Source organism: Calliphora vicina, chromosome 5, assembly GCF_958450345.1.
Source record: "Calliphora vicina chromosome 5, idCalVici1.1, whole genome shotgun sequence".
Classification (NCBI taxonomy): domain Eukaryota; kingdom Metazoa; phylum Arthropoda; class Insecta; order Diptera; family Calliphoridae; genus Calliphora; species Calliphora vicina.
The window spans coordinates 20,810,848-20,832,137 of record NC_088784.1 but is presented as its reverse complement, the minus strand read 5'-3'; the positions used below and the strand labels follow the sequence as shown (position 1 = coordinate 20,832,137).

General features: G+C 23.3%; 2 protein-coding genes across 2 annotated transcripts in view; both read right to left on the bottom strand.

Annotated features, from left to right (window-relative positions):
- The window catches only part of GstS1 (Glutathione S transferase S1), a 491,998-nt gene that overhangs the window by 375,428 nt on the left and 95,280 nt on the right, over positions 1–21,290 (bottom strand). The gene's annotated exons all lie outside the window — the stretch shown is intronic.
- Positions 2,102–2,779, bottom strand: LOC135962179 (uncharacterized). The gene is made up of 2 exons (XM_065513956.1): positions 2,665–2,779; positions 2,102–2,562 (listed from the first exon to the last, which is right to left on the bottom strand). The coding sequence occupies exons 1-2, from the start codon at positions 2,665–2,667 to the stop codon at positions 2,191–2,193; spliced, it is 375 nt and encodes a 124-aa protein (XP_065370028.1). The 5' UTR covers positions 2,668–2,779; the 3' UTR covers positions 2,102–2,190.

Here is a 21,290-nt window from a genome sequence, read left to right as displayed (position 1 = left end):
CTTTCTTTTTTGTGTGTGTTTTGTAGCTGTAACTAGTGAAATGTGTTGACAAAATGGCGCCATTATGGCGAATAGTCGAAAATAAATTCAGAGATTTAGTAGCTTGTTTATGCACAAAAGTGCGAAAATGTATAGAGCATAGCAATTAAAAAGGTTGAAGGGAATGAGAGCAAATCGAAGAAGGTAATGCAATGCTAAGAGAGAGACTCAGGGAAAGGTCTTCCACAGGGATGGCGAAGTTGATATGATCGTACATTTTTTGATACTATTTCATATTGAAAAGTACTATGGAATTCCCTGGACTCAGTTCAGTATAAAGATTAATTTACAAGGTTTTTTTATAGGACATATTGTGTATAACAGTATTTTCTATAGGAAATATTGTGTATAACAGTATTTTCTATAGAAAATCTTGTCTATAACAGTATTTTCTATAGAAAATCTTGTGTATAACAGTATTTTCTATAGAAAATCTTGTGTATAACAGTATTTTCTATAGAAAATCTTGTGTATAACAGTATTTTCTATAGAAAATCTTGTGCATAACAGTATTTTCTATAAAAATCTTGTGTATAACAGTATTTTCTATAGAAAATCTTGTGTATAACAGTATTTTCTATAGAAAATCTTGTGTATAACAGTATTTTCTATAGAAAATCTTGTGTATAACAGTATTTTCTATAGAAAATCTTGTGTATAACAGTATTTTCTATAGAAAATCTTGTGTATAACAGTATTTTCCATAGAAAATCTTGTGTATAACAGTATTTTCTATAGAAAATCTTGTGTATAACAGTATTTTCTATAGAAAATCTTGTGTTTAACAGTATTTTCTATAGAAAATATTGTGTATAACAGTATTTTCTATAGAAAATCTTGTGTATAACAGTATTTTCTATAGAAAATATTGTGTATAACACTATTTTCTATAGAAAATCTTGTGTATAACATTATTTTCTATAGCAAATCTTATGTATAACACTATTTTCTATAGAAAATCTTGTGTATAACACTATTTTCTATAGAAAATCTTGTGTATAACACTATTTTCTATAGAAAATCTTGTGTATAACACTATTTTCTATAGAAAATCTTGTGTATAACACTATTTTCTATAGAAAATCTTGTGTATAACAGTTTTTTCTATAGAAAATCTTGTGTATAACACTATTTTCTATAGAAAATCTTGTGTATAACACTATTTTCTATAGAAAATCTTGTGTATAACACTATTTTCTATAGAAAATCTTGTGTATAACAGTATTTTCTATAGAAAATATTGTGTATAACAGTATTTTCTATAGAAAATATTGTGTATAACACTATTTTCTATAGAAAATCTTGTGTATAACAGTTTTTTCTATAGAAAATCTTGTGTATAATAGTATTTTCTATAGAAATATTGTGTATAACTGTATTTTTTATAGAAAATCTTGTGTATAACAGTATTTTCTATAGAAAATCTTGTGTATAACAGTATTTTCTATAGAAAATCTTGTGTATAACAGTATTTTCTATAGAAAATCTTGTGTATAACAGTATTTTCTATAGAAAATCTTGTGTATAACAGTATTTTCTATAGAAAATCTTGTGTATAACAGTATTTTCTATAGAAAATCTTGTGTATAACAGTATTTTCTATAGAAAATCTTGTGTATAACAGTATTTTCTATAGAAAATCTTGTGTATAACAGTATTTTCTATAGAAAATCTTGTGTATAACAGTATTTTCTATAGAAAATCTTGTGTATAACAGTATTTTCTATAGAAAATCTTGTGTATAACAGTATTTTCTATAGAAAATCTTGTGTATAACAGTATTTTCTATAGAAAATCTTGTGTATAACAGTATTTTCTATAGAAAATCTTGTGTATAGCAACATTTACTATAGAAAATAATGTCTATAACTGTATTTTCTTGTTATACACAAGATTTTCTATAGAAAATCTTTAGTATAACAGTATTTTTGGAGATGATGGGCAAGATTCATTTTAGTGCTCTGAGGATGGTAAAAGTTCTATTTGACTATTATTTTGATATCAAAAACATTTCTCATTTATAGATTGAGGTTCTAAACTATTCAAGTTAAGTAAACAAATATTTTTTTTTTGGGTTTTTTTATATTTTAACATTAAAAAGAGAAAAAAAATTCTATAACAATTTGTTCTAAAAATTATTTAAAAAATAATTTAAGCACGGTGTCTGTAGACAACACGGCGGACAGTCTTGTAACGGTAACCATCTTCAGGGGTTTGTTCGATTTCCTCAACGGGGGCAAGGGGTTGTTCCACGGGAGGAATGTAAGAGTTGACGGGCTCTTCTACATGAGGTGCTGGAGGCACATAGGTGTTGACAGGAGCAGGAGCGGGTTGAGGTTGTGGTGGTGGTACATAAGAGTTGACTGGGGCTGGTGCTGGTACAACTGGTGCGGGTGGGATATAAGATCTTTCTGGTTCAACTGGGGCTGGAGCAGGAGCGGAGGGTTGTTGGTAGTCATAGCCCAACTCAGAGACATCAGCGTAGGCGCAGGCAACAAAAGCCAAAGCAACAATGAGGAATTTCTTTAAATAAATCGAAAAATATCAATTAATATTACTCCATTCTTTAAAAATACATAATATTGTTTGCAATAATAAGTTTCTGTTTTATAAACAAATATTTACCATATTGAAGAGGTTAGTGTTTTTTAGACGGGTTGTACTTGCTTAAAGACAATTAGGCGACTGTGTCTTCTGTAGCTCAATTTTCGGGTATTTATACTCAAGTTTCAAAAATTATTAATACAAAAAGACATAACTACATCAAATTTACCATCACAAATTATTAATTTAAGCTACAAGATATAGATGCTGCTATTGTTTTTAGTTTTATTTTTTGTTTTTGTTTAATATCATCTTTCTGTTAATATAAAAAAAAATCAAAACATTTTACATGTTTATGTTTTTAAATAGCTTTAGGGTATTTTGTTTGTTTTTTCTTTTGACAAATTTACATAATTTTTTGTTATCAAATTTAAATTATGCGTGTTTTTGTTATTAAACAGGCGTTTAAATTAACAACTACAATTTATTTATTTGTTTGTTTTTTCTTTATTTTTAAGTTGCCCAAATTATTAATATTTTTGATTGAATTTTCGCTCATTTAAAGTGGCGAGCTTTATCACCCCAATAGTAATTAAAAATTATTTAATAACGAAAATTAAATTTAAGTGTTAAGGATAACATTATATCCATTTTTCATCGATATTGTATTGATAAAGGGTCTTCCAATAGGGACTTCCGAACATTGATGGTTGATAGTGGACATATTTTTGAAGCTAAATATTATATACCCTTCACCAAATTATACTTTAAAATAAAAATTTTAAATGGTTTTAGGTAAATGAAATTTAAAAAAATATTTTTTTTAAAATTTTTTTTTTTCACCAAAAAAAATTTTATTTTATAAAAGTTTTTTGGTGAACAAAATTCGGTTAAAAAATATTTTTCCCGATTTCGATCCATTGTGGGTCCAATTGACTATGTCGTTATATACGACGCACAGTGGCGTAGAACAAGTGAGGGCAAAAATCAAAAATTGCATGTGCCCCTAAAAAATATTGAATACAGCTATTTTACAGGAAATTGTCCCACGATTTCAAATATGCTACTAATATTACAATCGGATTTTTGGTTCAGAAGATATAGCCCTTCAAATATGACTGATTTTCAGTGTTAAAAAAAACAGAAAATGTGAAAATGAGTGAATTCACTTAATTGTGAATAAATGCGAAAATAATTAATCGATTTTCATAATCGATATCTCATTTTGTTTATATTACATGTGGCTTTGCGATGAAGCCATAAACCTGAACAATTTCTGCCGTTTTCGATTTTTCAGGATTTTTTTAAAACAAAAAACTTTGCCATTTTCATGAAAAAAATATATTTTTTGCTTCAATTTGTTTTTGTAACTCGGAAACTACTGAGCCGATTAAAATTTCTACATAGCATGGAGAAAATGTTTTCAAAACTCTATCATTAGAAAGAAGAATATTAACCCATCAATTTTATGTATATCAAACAAAAAACTAAAATTTTGTGAAAATGAGCAAATTCACTTAATTGTGAATAAATTCGAAAAGGATCCCTCGATTTTCGTGATTGATATCTCATGTTGTTGCTATTTTATGTGGCTTTGCGATAAACCCATAAACCTGAACAATTGCTGCCGTTTTTGATTTTTCATGATTTTTCTAACACAAAAAAATTTGCTATTTTCACATAAAAAATATATTTTTTTGCTTCAATTTGTTATTATAACTCGGAAACTACTGAGCCGATTAAAACGCAATATATATGTGAAAATATCTACATTGCATGGAGAAAATGTTTACAAAATTCAATCATTCGAAAGAAGAACATTAACTACTCAAATTAATGTATATCAATAAAAAAACTAAAATTTTGTGAAAATGAGCAAATTCACTTAATTATGAATAAATTCGAAAAGAATCCATCGATTTTAATGACCGATATCTCATTTTATTCCTATTACATGTGTCCTTGTAATAAAGTAATAAACCTGAACAATTTCTGCCGTTTTCGATTTTTCAAGATTTTTTTAAAACAAAAAAAATAGCTATTTTCATGTAAAAAAATATATTTTTTGCTTCAATTTGTTTTTGTAACTCCGAAACTACTGAGCCGATTCAAATGCAATATATATGTGAAAATTTCTACATAGGATAAGGAAAACGTTTTCAAAATTCAATCATTCGAAAGAAGAACATTAACTACTCAATTTTATGTAAATCAATCAAAAAACTAAAATTTTGTGAAAATGAGAAAATTCATTTAATTGTCACTAAATTCGAAAATAATCCATCGATTTTCGTGATTGATATCTCGTTTTATTCATATTGCATATGGCTTTGCAATAAAGCAATAAATCTGAATATATTCTGCCGTTTTCGATTTTTCATGATTTTTTTTAAACAAAAAAATTTGCTATTTTCATGTAAAAAATTTATTTTTTGCTTCAATTTGTTATTATAACTCCGAAACTACTGCCAATTGAAACTTAATATATAATCGGATTACAGATTATGTAAATCTTAACTTTTCTTTGCTTATTTTAACAACATCGGACTAACCCTTTTGGAGTTATCATTAATTATGTGAAGAAACAAATAGAATTGAAAAATTTTAACATTTTTGTACTGAGGCAGCTATGATGCATCAAATCTATATAATGGTTAGTCAAGCCTTTTTTTGCTGTTGACCTGTGTTATCTATAATTTTTGATTATCTCATTTGGTTCAAAAGTTATAATTTTTGCAACGAAAAAAATCATGTGGCGCCCACTGTGCGTCGTTGCAAAATTGAAATATCTATCATTAGATATCCTTATTGTCTATATTAATGACTTGGTTATCCAGAAATATATCAATAATAGGTAAAAACATCGAGGTTGTCCCGGTTTTTATATCTCAGTCATTTGTTGACCGATTTTCTCGATTTTAAATAGCAAGCGTACCGGATCTATAGCATTTATTTTGATGAAAGTTATTTGGTTGCTACTGAAAGTTGATTTCAACATCGACTCCGCTATCTATAACGATCCAGAATATACATATTACCTTGTGGGGTCGCAAATAAAAAATTTCGAAATTACAAACGGATAAACAAACATATAAATAAGTAAGAGTGCTATATTCGGCTGAGCCGAATCTTATATACCCTTCACCAAATTATACTTCAAAATTTTAAATTTTTTTAGGTAAACAAAATTTAATTTATTTTCCAGTTGTTTTTTTCATTTTTTGGAAAAAATTTTTTTTCAATTATTTTATATTTTTTAAATTTAAATTTTTTTTTTTTGTTTTTTAAATTTTTTTTTGTGAAAAAAAAAATTCGGGTTAAAATTTTTTTTTCCGATTTTGACCCATTGTAGGTCCATCTTACAATGGTCTTATATACGTCGTTGCAAATGTCTTTGAAATATCTATCATTAGATATCCATATTGACTATATTAATGTCTTAGTAATCCAGATATAGGTCAAAAATCGAGGTTGTCTTGGTTTTTTTCTCATATCTCAGCCATTTGTGGACCGATTTTGCTGATTTTAAATGGCAAAATTCTCGAAAGCATGTCTGACAAAATTCTTGAAGATTTGGATCCCGAAGATATCTGGGGTCTTCAGAAAATTGATTTCAACAGACAGACAGACGGACAGACAGACAGACGGACATGGCTTAATCGACTCCGATATCTATAAGGATCCAGAATATGTATACTTTATAGGGTCGGAAATGAAAAATGTAGAAATTACAAACGGAATGACAAACTTATATATACCCTTCTCACGATGGTGAAGGGTATAAAAAGGAAAATAACAGAATAGTTTAGAACAAATTTCTATAGAATATTTGCTGTAGAAAATACTGTTAAGTTTTAGTTGTACATTTATAGATTGAGGTTTTAAACTATTCAAATTTAGTAAAAAATAAATATCTTTTGGTTTTTTATATTTTAACATTAAAAAAAGAAAAACAAGATTCTATAACAATTTGTTCTAAAAATGATTTATAAAATAATTTTGTTTGGTATTTAAGCACGGTGTCTGTAGACAACACGGCGGGCAGTCTAATAATGGTAACCATCTTCAGGGGTTTGTTCGATTTCCTCAAGGGGAGCAAAGGGTTCTTCGGGTGCAACAGGTGCGGGAGGAATGTAGGAGTTGTCGGGCTCTTCTACATGAGGTGCTGGTGGCTCATAAGTGTTGTCGGGAGCAGGAGCGTGTTGAGGTTGTGATGGTGGTACATAAGAGTTGTCAGGGGCTGGTGCTGGGACAACTGGTGCAGGTGGGATATAAGATTTTTCAGGTTCTACTGGGGCTGGAGCAGGGGCAGCAGGTGGTGGGTAGTCATAGCCCAACTCGGAGACATCAGCGTAGGCGCAGGCAACAAAAGCCAAAGCAACAATGAGGAATTTCTTTAAATAAATAAAAAAAATATAAATTAATATTACTGCATTCTTTTAAATGAAGATAATATTGTTTGCAATAATAAGTTTCTATTTTGTAAACAAATATTTACCATATTGAAGAGGTTAGTGTTTTTTAGACGAAATGTACTTGCTTAAAGAAAATTAGGCGACTGTGGCTTCTGTAGCTCAATTTACAGGTATTTATAATCAATTTTCAAAAAAAAAAATAATATTACATAACACCATCAAAGCTACCATCACAAATTATTAATTGTAAATATGTAATAGAAAATGCTGTTATACACAAGATGTTCTATAGCAAATCTTGTGTATAACAGCATTTTTCTATTACAATGTTATACACAAGAGAGCTATTTTTCAAGAGCTTCCAATTAAACCTAACCAAAAATTTGTTGAAATATCCTCTATTATAATCTGTAGAATTCTTTAATATTCAATATAAACATTTTCAATGAGTTGCATGTGGAAAATTAAAATTATAGTTCTATAGGAAATTAATGTAATCAATAAATTGTCTATAGAAAATTTATGTTATCGATAAGTTTTCTATAGAAAATTAATGTTATCGATAAATTGTCTGTAGCAAATTTGTGTTATCGATACATTTTCATAGAAAATTTGTGTTACCAATAAGTTTTCTATAAAAAATATATGTTATCGATACATTTTCTATAGAAAATTAATGTTATCGGAAAATGTTCAATAGAAAATTTTTGTTATCGATAAATTTTCTATAGAAAATTATGTTATCGTTAAATTTTCTATTGAAAATTTGTGTTATCGATAAGTTTTAGATAGAAAATTAAAGTTATAGGTAAATTTTCTATAAAAAATTTGTGTTATCGATAAATTTTCTATAGAAAATTTGTGTTGTTGATAAATTGTCTAAAGAAAATTTGTGTTATCGATAATTTTCCTATAGAAAAGTATTGTTATACCTAAATTTTCTTAACAAAATTAAAATTAACAATACATTTTTAAAATATATTGAATACATCTATTTTACAGGAAATTGTCCAACGATTTCAAATATGCTACTAATATTACAATCGGATTTTTGGTTCATATATAGCCTTACAAATATGACTGAAAAATTTGACCATTTAATGCTACCGATAAATTTTCTAAAGAAACTAAAAGTGATTCATAAATTACACAGGGCAAAAAATCAACAAAATTTTAGAGGCTTTTTAAACCACTACACAATTTTGATGTATTGTGGTTCCAGTAGTACAAATATGGTCCAAATTTTTCAATTCTATGGATAAAAAATTCATGAAAAATCGAAAACATCAACAAAATTTTCAGGTTTATTACTTTATCGCCAAGCCACATATAATAGCATTGTAAAAATCGACTGACTGTTTTCAAATTTATTCACAATTAAGTGAATTCCCTCATTTTCACAAAATTTCAGTTTTTTGTTTGATATACCACAAATTGGGAAGTAAGTGTTACTCATTCGATTGATTGAATTTTAAAAACATTTTCCCCATGCCATATACAAATTTTCACATATATATTGCGTTTCAATCGGCTCATTAGTTTCTGAGTTATAATAACAAATTAAAGCAAAAAATATAGTTTTTACATGAAAAAAGCTATTTTTTTTTGTTTTAAAAAAATCATAAAAAATCGAAAACGGCAGAAATTGTTCAGATTTATTGCTTTATTGCAAACTCACAAGTAACAGAACCAAATATTGCGTTTCAATCAGATCAGTATTTTGGTTGTTATAATAACAAATTGAAGAAAAAATATATTTTTTAAATGAAAAAAGCTATTTTTTTTTGTTTTAAAAAAATCATAAAAAATCGAAAACGGCAGAAATTGTATAGGTTTATGCCTTTATCGCAAAATCAGATGTAATAGGACCAAATGAGATATCGACCATAAAAATCGATTGATTGGTTTTGAATTTATTCACAATTAAGTGAATTAGCTCATTTTCACAAAATTTTAGTTTTTTGTTTGATATACATAAAATTGAGTAGTTAATGTTCTTCTTTTGAATGATTGAATTTTGAAAACATTTTGCCCATGTTATGTACAAAATTTTACACATATAATGCGTTTAAATCTGCTCACTAGTTTTGGAGTTATAATAAAAAATTGAAACAAAAACCAATTTTATTTTGTTTTAAAAAAATCATGAAAAATCGAAAACATCAAAAAATGTTCAGGTTTATTGCTTTATCGCAAAGCCATATGCAATAGGAACAAAATGATATATCGATCATAAAAATCGATGGATTCTTTTTGATGAACATTAACTACTCAATTTTATGTATATCAAACAAAAAACTATAATTTTGTGAAAATGAGCGAAATCACTTAATTGTAAATAAATTCGAAAATAATCAATCCATTTTTATGATCGATATCTAGTTTTGTTTCTAATACATGTAGCTTTGCGATAAAGCAATAAATCTGGACAATTTCTACCGTTTTCGATTTTTCATGATTTTTTTAATACTAAAAAAATTTCTATTTTCATGTAAAAAATAAATTTTTCAAATTATTAATCAATTAAAGTCATTTGATTTATTTCTTTTCATCAGTAAATTTTTAATTATTTACCTCAAAATAAACAATTTTAGCAAAAAAAAAAAGAGATCGAAAATATTTATTCGGATAATTTAAACGAATAAATTTATTCGAATAATATTATTAAATGCTTACTTTTAAATTTCTTTGTGATTTTAGTAACTTTTCATTGGAAAACTGTTAATATTGTTAAAAAATAACATCATATAAATTTATTCGGATAATTTAACGAATACATTTATTCGATTAATTTTATTTTTTTTAAAATATTTTATACAAATTAAGGATTTCGACACTGTAGTTTTAAACACGAAATTTTATTAAAAATTATTCGATTAAATTATTCGAATAAACTTATTCGACTACATTTTTAAGAAAAATATTTGAGATTTTATTACAAATCATTTTAACATAACTGATAAAAATTGATGATAAATTATTCGATTAAACTAAATTTATTCGGTTGCAGTTTTATAATAAAATTTAATTATTCGATCTAATTAATCGAAATATTCATAAATTTAGAAAATAAATATTACAATCAATTAAACAAATTTTAAACCATCAAGTTTATTTCCTTCAATTAATTGAATAAATTTATTTAGACAATTGAAATGTAAAAGACAGGTTGGTGTAAAACCAATTGCTGTACTTCACCATACACTCTGAATCAATCGATTAACAAATATTATTTAAAGGTCATAATCTGGACAAATAAGTGCTGATGGCGCTCTCAATCATCGTGCTAAGTGTGAATTGTTTTTTTATATTTTTTTGTTACCAATTTACTCGAATATTTTTTGCTTAAATTCGATGTTATAACTCCGAAACTACTGAGCAGATTAAAACGCAATATATATGTGAAAATTTGTACATAGCGCGGGGAAAATATTTTCAAAACTCAATTATTCAAAAGAAGAACATTAACTACACAATTTTATGTATATCAAATAAAAAACTAAAATTTTGTGAAAATGAGCGAATTCAGTTAATTGTGAATAAATTCGAAAAAAATTAATCGATTTTGATTGTCGATATTCCATTTTGTTGCTATTATATGTGGCTTTACGTTAGAGTAATAATCCTGAACAATTTCTGCCGTTTTCGATTTTTCATGAATTTTTTAAAACAAACAAATTTTATATTTTCATATAAAAAATATATTTTTTGATTCAATTTGTTATTATAACTCCGAAACTGCTGAGCCGATTAAAACGCAACATATATGTGAAAATTTGTATATAGCGCGTGGAAAATATTTTCAAAAGTCAGTCATTCAAGTGAAGAACATTAACTACTCAATTTCATAAATATCAAACAAAAAACTAAAATTTTATGAAAATGAGCGAATTCAGTTAATTGTGAATAAATTAAAAAAGAATCAATAGATTTTCATGGGTGACATCTCATTTTGTTGCTATTACATGTGGCTTTGCGTTAAGGCAATAAACCTGAACAATTTCTGTCGTTTTCAATTTTTTATGATTTTTTGAAAATAAAAAAATGTGCTATTTTCACGTAAAAATTAATTTTTTTGCTTCAATTTGTTATTATAACTCCGAAACTACTGAGCCGATTGAAACGCAATATATAAACGGATTAAAAGATATGTAAATCTAAATTTTTCTGAGTTTACTTTGATAATATTGAGCTAACCGTTTTAGAGTTATCATTAATTATGTGGTGAAACGTCTAAAAAATTACTATTTTACTAAAACTTTTTTTTTTTAAAGAAATCTATCCATAGAATTGAAAAATTTGTACCATATTTATACTACTGCAACCACAATACATCAAAATTGTGTAGTGGCTTAAAAAGCCTTTAAAATTTTTTTCGATTTTGTTGCCCTGTATTATTTATTAGCCATGCATTTTCTAAAGTTTAGTGCGCTCAATAATTTACAGCAACAAATATTTCATAAAATTGTTAAAAAAAATTCAAAAATTATTTATTAGTTACATAAAGATTTGTGGTCACAACTTAAAAATTTAGTAGCTGTAATTTTTAAGCCATACCTACGCTGTCCATCACACTTGAACCCACTACAAAAAGTAGTTTTATGACTTTGAAACTCTGCTTCATTACTATTTGACCCTTCTGCAACCAGTTCTATTGTAATGGCTCTTGAAACGAATCGTATAAATCATTTACGACATTTCATGTCTGTGTGTAAGTCTATGCAGTCGGTAGCTTAATGTATTTACATGAATATTCATAATCATGGTTGTAAATTGGTTACATTTATTTCCGTTAAATTTGAATTTTAATTGAATATATTCATTTTGAAAATGAGACTGGTTTGTTTGTTTTAATTAGCATAATTGTTATAAAATTATAACAGATTTTATATGAAAGTAGTAGCAGAGATTATACAGGCATATTTGTAATAAGTTTTAAAATATTGTTAAGAGTTGTGTGGAGTAATTAGCTGATGAAGAATAATACTAACGAAAGATCAATAGATCTTTTCCATATGTAACGTGTGTCATGTTCTCTCTCTCTGCCTCTCTTCGTATGAGAATTTCTGATAAGTCTGCAGAGTCTAACAGTTATGTTAAAAATATCTAATGTTTTACTTCTGATTTGATTCATATTTAAAAAACCACTAGCTGTTGAAATACTTTTATTAGCTGATAATTAAATATATTTATATATTTTATTAAATATAATATCAAATAATTTTATGACTTCTTTTTTTATTTATTAAATTTTTTATTTAATTTTAAACTATTAAATAACCATAAATGTCTTGTTATTTTTCATTATTAATTATGCGTTTTTTTCATATTTAAAACAAAATGCCTTCAAGCTAATATATGTATTAAAAAGTTATAAATAAATTTAAATGTATTTTTAAATTTATTTTCAATGTTTGCAAAGCTTCCGTTGAATAATATTTGTATTTCGAATTTTGTGCAAAACTTAGAAAGATAACACAAGATAAAATCAGTTAATAATTTATGGTTTTAAAACGTAAAACTAACTAAATAATAGTTTGTCTTAGCTTTTTAAATGTTTTTTTGAACTTCTTTTGTTATTAAATCAGTGCATATTTAAATTTATTGAAACTGAAAACTACTACGATAATAATAAATAATAGTGATAAATTAAATAAGATAGAGAAAATGTTGCTATAAAATGATTGGGATATACCCTACACCAATATGAATTGCGATAATACTTAAAATTTTTGAATTGTTTGAAATTTTTAACTTTTAGTTTGAAATATTTGTACAATATAAATTTTGTTCAAAGTATTGGCCATTGTTAGCTATGACCTTTTCCCATCATTTTGGCAACATATGGATTCGGAGCCAAAAGAATTGCTCATCTTTTGAAGCCAAGCTCAAAATGTTTAAATAAAATTTATTCGATTAAAATATTCTGATATTTTTATTCCATTATTTTATTCCATCTTTTGAACCAAGCTCAAAATGTTTAAATAAAATTTATTCGATTAAAATATTCTGATATTTTTATTCCATTATTTTTTAAGAACATTTTTGGTTATTTCAAATTATACAGATAAAAATTTAAATTTAAATTAAATGTTTTTAAATAAACATAAATTATTCGATTAAAATAATCGAATAAATTTATTCGATTACATTTTTTTAAGCAAACTTTTTTTTTGGTGTTTTAGGAAATTAATTTTTGTATAAACTTTCTAAATTTGCGAAATAAATATAATTCTATTCGATTAAATATGTAATCGAATATTTTTATTCGTTGATTTCGTTCTTTCGATTCTTTTTTATTTTAAATTAAAATTTGGTTTTAAATTTTATTTAAAAATTATTCGGATAAATTTAATCGAATACAATCCGAATAATTTTATTCGTTCATATTTTTTTTAGCAAAATTGTTTGTTATAAGAAATTTACTTCTTTATAAATTTGCTTAATAAATATAATTTTATTCGATTAAAATATTCGGATATTTTTATTCGTTGATTTTTTCATCAATTTTTTTTATTTTAAATTATGTAGTTAATAAACAAACTAAAATTTGGTTTGAAATTGTATTTAAAAGTTATTCAATTAAATTATTCGGATAAATTAAATCGAATACAATTTTAAGCAAAATTAATTGTTTTTCATGTAGAGTTTATAAACAAATTAAATAATCCAAATAAATTTACTCTATTCAATTTAGACTCTTATTTTCTAAAATTTTAAAAAATTGTTTTTATTTTTATAAAAACTATAGCAAAAAGCAAAATTTTCGAATTCTGGCTTTGATTTAATTTTTATCCATATAATAATCGTTACAAATTCTTTAATTTTGATAAATAATTTAAACCGAATTTTTATTCGGATAATTATTTCGAATTAATGTTACATATTATTTGTAGATAATAATCAATTTTTTTGGGAAAAAATTGGCTAAAAATTTTATTCGAATAATTTATACTATATAATTTGCAGATTTAAAATTTAGTAGCGTAAATTTAAATTTATATTTAAAAACAACAAAATTAGTAAAAATTTAGTCGAATAATTTTTGTGTTTTATGTGAATGGTTAGTTAGCATTATTAAGTTTATTAACTTCATACATACATATTACAAAATAAATAACTTTTTTTGTTAATCTTTAAGCGAATAAGTTTAATCGAATAATTTAATCTATTAAATTTATTCGAAATATTTTTAATTGTCAGAAAATTTTAAATTAATTAACTCTAAACTTTTTAAATAAACATAAATTATTCGATTAAAATAATCGAATAAATTTATTCGATTACATTTTTTTAAGCAAACTTTTTTTGTATTTTAGGAAATTAATTTTTGTATAAACTTTCTAAATTTGCGAAATAAATATAATTTTATTCGATTAAAATATTCGAATTTTTTTATTCGTTGATTTCGTTCTTTAGATTTTTTTTTATTTTAAATCAGAATTTGGTTTTAAATTTTATTTAAAAATTATTCGGATAAATTTAATCGAATACAATCCGAATAATTTTATTCGTTCATATTTTTTTTTAGCAAAATTGTTTGTTATAAGAAATTTACTTCTTTATAAACTTTGTAAATTTGCTTAATAAATATAATTTTATTCGATTAAAATATTCGGATATTTTTATTCGTTGATTTTTTCTTAATTTTTTTTATTTTAAATTATGTAGTTAATAAACTAAAATTTGGTTTGAAATTTTATTTAAAAATTATTCAATTAAATTATTCGGATAAATTAAACCGAATACAATTTTAAGCAGAATTAAATGTTTTTCATGTAGAGTTTATAAACAAATTAAATAATCCAAACAAATTTACTCTATTCAATTTAGACTCAAATTTTCTAAAATTTTAAAAAATTGTTTTTATTTTTATAAAAATAATGGCTTTCAAATGGCAAAAGCAACATCTTCAAATTCTGGGGTTGATTTAATTTTTATCATTATTAAGTTTATTAACTTCATACATACATATTACAAAATAAATAACTTTTTTTGTTAATCTTTAAGGGAATAAGTTTAATCGAATAATTTAATCTATTAAATTTATTCGAACTATTTTTAATTGTCAGAAAATTTTAAATTAATTAACTCTAAACTTTTTAAATAAACATAAATTATTCGATTATAATAATCGAATAAATTTATTCGATTACATTTTTTTAAGCAAATTTGTTTTGTATTTTAGTTAACTAATTTTTGTATAAACTTTCTAAATTTGCGAAATAATATAATTTTATTCGATTAAAATATTTGGATATTTTTATTCGTCATTTCGTTCCTTAGATTTTTTTTTATTTTAAATTAGAATTTGGTTTTAAATTTTATTTAAAAATTATTCGGATAAATTTAATCGAATACAATCCGAATAATTTTATTCGTTCATATTTTTTTTTAGCAAAATTGTTTGTTATAAGAAATTTACTTCTTTATAGACTTTGTAAATTTGCTTAATAAATATAATTTTATTCGATTAAAATATTCGGATATTTTTATTCGTTGATTTTTTCTTAAATTTTTTTTTATTTTAAATTATGTACTTACTTAGCAAACTAAAATTTGGTTTGAAATTTTATTTAAAAATTACTCGAATACAATTTTAAGCAAAATTAATTGTTTTTTATGAGAAGTTTTGCGTCTTTTCGGTTTGTGTCGCGTTTCTCCAAGCCCAATTAGCGACGCTAACCGGGGTATTAGTGTAATCGTTACAAATTCTTTAATTTTGATAAATAATTACGTTTTTTAAAAATACGTTTTTTTTCCGATAATTTATTCGAATTAATGTTACATAATATTTGTAGATCATAATCTATTTTTTTATTGAGAAAAAATTTGTTAAAAATTTTATTCGAATAATTTAATCGAATAATTTAATCGAATAATTTGTAGATTTAAAATTTACGAGTAAAGTTAAAATTGTATTTAAAGACAACAAAATTTGGCATAAATTTAATCGATTAAATTTGTTCGGCCAATTAGTCGAATATTTATTGTGTTTTATGTAAATGTTTACCAATATTAGGTTTATTAACTACATATTTTTAACTAAATTATTTTTTTTTAAATTTTAATCGTATAAGTTTATTCGAATAATTGCATCGATTAAGTTTATTCGAATTTATATTTGTCAGAAAATTTTAAATTACTTATCTCAAAACAAACAAATTTAGTGAAAATTTAGAAATAAAAACACATTTTTGAGTCATAAATTTATTCAAATAATTAATCGATTAAAGTTATTCGTTTTTTTTTCTGAGAAATGTTTTAATTATTTATTTTTAATTATTTACCTCAAAATAAACAATTTTAGCAAAAAAAAGAAATTGAAAATATTTATTCGGATAATTTAAACGAATAAATTTATTCGAATAACATTTTTATATGCTAACTTTAAAATTTCTTTGTGATTTTAGTAACTTTGCATTGATAAACAGTTAATTTTGTTAAAAAATAACATCGTATAAATTTATTCGGATAATTTAACGAATAAATTTATTCGATTAATTTTTTATTTTTTCAAATATTTTATAAAAATTAAGGATTTCAGCACTGCAGTTTTAAAAATTAAATTTTATTACAAATTTTTCGATTAAATTATTCGACTAAATTTTTAAGAAAAATATTTGCGATTTTATTACAAACCATTTTAAACATAATTGAAGTTAAAAATGAATGATAAATTATTCGATTAAACTAAATTTATTCGGTTAAAGTTTTATAATAAAATTTAATTATTCGACAAAATTAATTGAAATATTTATAATTTTAGAAAATAAATATTACAATAAAGTTAATTAAAGGTTTATTTAACAAATTTTAAACTACCAAGTTTATTTCCTTCAATTAATCGAATATATTTATTTAAAGAATTCAAATGTAAAAGACAGGTTGTTGTATAACCAATTGCTGGCTGTACTTCACCATGCACTCTGAATCAATCGATTAACAAATATTATTTAAAGGTCATAATCTGGTGATACAAGTGCTGATGGCGCTCTCAATCATTGTGCTCATCATCTTGAGTGCAGCCAAGTGTGAAGTGTTTTTTTATTTTTTTGTTACCAATTTACTCAAAGTGTTATAAAGGCTATGTAGGGTGATACAAATCATATAGCTTAGAATATCGAATATTTAAATAACCGGTTTATAGTTTTATACAAGTGTGGAGGAATAAACGAGCTGTATTGTTTCTTTGAACCCGTTTAGATTTATAGCAAAATAAACGCAACTAAATTAGACAAATTAATGATGCTTAAAAACAAAAATTAATCACGGTCTATGTTTTATTAAATTTTCTAATAAAATTTAAGACATTCAATCACTTGCTACCAACTTACAACACAAGTATGAACACAACATGCGTAGCATACTTGCATGTAGATGGATTGCTCAATTTAGAAATAAATAAACATTTAGACAGTTCAGTTCATCAAGATTATTTTGATTGTTTAGACAAATTTTAGTTGGATTTAGTTACATCTTCTATTTGCCTTTTTATTTGTCTTCTACCTTTCTTGTTTGTTGTTTAGTTTCATTAAATTGAAATCTATTTAACCTTGACTTTGAATATGTTTTTCTTTTGTTCAAATTAAGATCTTTATTATTATTTGTTGTTGTGGTTGTTGTTGCTTGTATTTCAATTTATTAAAACCATTGTTAAGCTCTATTGTCTATTGTCGAACCCAACAAATGATTGTTGCTTCAATCTGACATTTGTAGGTCATTAATTTCAATTGGTTTTGATTTGGATTTTGTTAATGTTGTTCGATTTTTTCTTTTTTTTTCTTTTAAATTAAACAAGACTTTTGGCGACATTCAGAGAAGGAGTGCTGCATTTGATAGACCTTTTTTAGGGATGAGGTAAATGTGTGTCTATGTTTTGATTAATTAATAAAAAATAAAATAAAATTAACACAAAAAAACATTTTAAAGATGTGCTTGTTTTTTAATAAAGAAATAAAATTTTGTAGGACAATAATCAGCTGAAAAGGCACGTGGGTTTTCAATAATATGTGTTGGAGCAAACAATGAAATCTTTGGACATATTCAATAACTAAAAACAAGTTTGAAATATAAAAATAAAAATAAATAAACAAATCTTTAAACAAGTGTGCACAAAACAATGAAAACTTGTTAATTAAATTTACGAAATAAAACTATTCGAATAATTTGTATTTCGGAGATCAATTTTAAAATAATCGTTACAAATGTCTTAATTTTGATAAATAATTTAAACCGGATAATTTATGTTATTAAAAATTGGACACAAATTTTATTCGAATAATTTATTCGTATAATATAATCGAATAATTTATTCGTATAATTTAATCGTTACAATAAATTTATTTGATTACATTTTTTTAAGCAAACTTTTTTTGTATTTTAGGAAATTAATTTTTGTATAAACTTTCTAAATTAGCGAAATAAATATAATTTTATTCGATTAAAATATGTAATCGGATATTTTTATTTGTTGATATTTCTTTAGATTTTTATTCATTTTAAATTAAAATTTGGTTTGAAATTTTATTCTAAAATTATTCGGATAAATTTAATCGAATACAATCCGAATAATTTTATACGTTCATATTTTTTTAGCAAAATTGTTTGTTATAAGAAATTTACTGCTTTATAAACTTTGTAAATTTGCTTAATAAATATAATTTTATTCGATTAAAATATTCGGATATTTTTATTCGTTGATTTTTTCTTAAATTTTTTTATTTTAAATTATGTAGTTATTAAACTAAAATTTGGTTTGAAATTTTATTTAAAAATTATTCGGATAAATTTTTAAATAGTCTTAATTTTGAAAATAATTTAATCCGGATAATTTATTCGAATTTATGTTATGGACAAAAATTTTATTCGAACAATATATTCGTATAATATAATAGAATAATTCATTCGTATAATTTAATAATTTATTAATAATTTATATTTAATTTGAAGATTTAAATTTCAAAAAACAAGAAAATTAGTCAAAAATTTAATCGATTAAATTTGTTAGTCGAATAAATTTTCTGTATTTAGTTAAAGTTTATCAATATTAGGTTTAATTACTACATATTTCAAAATAAATAACTTTTTTTTAATTTTAAGCGAATGACATTATTCGAATAATTTAGTTTGTTAAATATATTCGAAAATTTTGATTTATTTTGATTTTAAACAAACAACATTCAGTTAAAATTTTAAAATAAATTACTTTTTTTTAATTTTTTTTTAATTTATTCGAATAATTTAATCGATTAAATTTATTCGAATTTTATGAGCTAAATAAATTTAAAATTATTTATGATTTTTCTAACTTTTTATTGGAAAATAGTTAATTTTTGTAAATTTATTCGAATAATTCAACGAATAAATTTATTCGATTAATTTTTAATTTTTTCCCAAATATTTTATACAAATTATAGATTTTAATAATGCTGTTGAAATAAAAAATTTTATTCGAATAAATTTTAAAATTATTACTCGCAAAATATTTTTGTAACTTTAAAAATTTTTGAAATAAATCAATTTGAAAAACATTTAATAGAATAAATTTATTCGAATAACTTTTTATGTGTTAAATTTAAAATTTAATTTTAAAACTAAAGAAAGATATTCGCATAATTTAATCAAATAAATTTTTTCGAATAATTTTTAATTTTTCACCAAATTTTAGCTATAAATTATAGATTTTACCATTACAGTTCAAATAAACAGATTATGATAAAAAAATTTAATCGAATAATTTTAATCTTTTTAACAATACTAAATTTCCAAACTTTCTAAATAAAAAAATTTTACCAGAAAATTAAATCGAATAAATAAAATATGTTACTTATGGAAAATTCTTAATCACATTAAATTAATTTCAACAAAACTTTTGCAAAAACTTAAATCAAATAAAATTATTCGGTTAATTTAAACGACAGATATTTAGATTTTTTAGTTTTTCTAATTTGAACCAATAATTATTTTTTTTCACAAATTTTAAATGTATTGTTTAAAATAAATGAATATGCTAAAGAATTAATCGAATTAATTTATTCGAAGAATTTATTCGGATAGTTTATGCATATTTTAAATTAAATTAAGGTTTTTAACTTAATGTCCTAAAAAAAGGAATATTCTAAAACAAATAATCGAATAAATTTATTCGGATAATTTAATCGAATAAAATGCATTCGAATAATTTGATGCAACTTGTTAAATTTTAAATTAGATTATTTTTTGACTTTTAACATTTAAAAATAATAATTTTGCTAAAAACTTAAATCGACTAAATTTATTCGAATAATTTATTTTTTTTAAGTTTTCTAATTAAAAAAAGATACTTTCAATTTGTTGCTTAAACAAATGTTGTTTGTGAAAAATATTATGGAATAAATTTATTCGGTTAATTTAAACGAATAATTAATGTTACTTTCACAAATTTTAAATTAAATTAAGAAAACTTTATTTCTCAAAAAAAGAAATGAATATCCTAAAACAAATAATCGAATAAATTTATTCGGATAATATAGTCGAATAAAATTTATTCGAATAATTTGATGCAACGTGTTAAATTTTAAATTATACTATTTTTTTAACTTTTAAAATACTAATTTTGTTAAAAATGTCATTCGATTAAATTTATTCGGAAAATTTAGTCGACTAAATTTATTCGAATATTTTTTTTTTATAATTTTCTAAGTAAAGATAATTTAAATTAGTCACTTAAACAAATGTTTTTGGTTTAAAATATGGTCGAATAAATTTATTCGGTTAAGTTAAACGAATAATTTACATAATTTTATTTGTTGAATTAAGTTGATTTAAATTTACTGCTTAACACAAATTATTTTGTTGAAAAATTAATCGAATAAATTTATTCGGTTATATAATAATTCAAAGGTTTTCGAATAATTAATTTTTATTTTAAAGATTATTGTTTAAATTAATTTTGCAAAAAATAAATCGAATAATATTCGAATAAATTTATATTTATTTGTTGAATTTGTAATCGTGTTAAAGCTATTTCAATTAATTGCTTAAAATAAATTATGTTGCTGAAAAATAAATCGAATAAATTTAATCGATTAATTTATACGAATAATTAAGCTTAATTTTACAAATTTTAAATTAAATTAGGATTTTTAAATTTATTTCTTAAAAATATTAATATCCTAAAAAATCGAATCGAATAAATTTATGGATAATTGAATCGAATAAAATGTATTCGAATAATTTGATGCAACGTGTTAAATTTTAAAGTAGATTACTTTTTTTTAAATTTTAACGTTTAAAAATAAGAAATTTGCT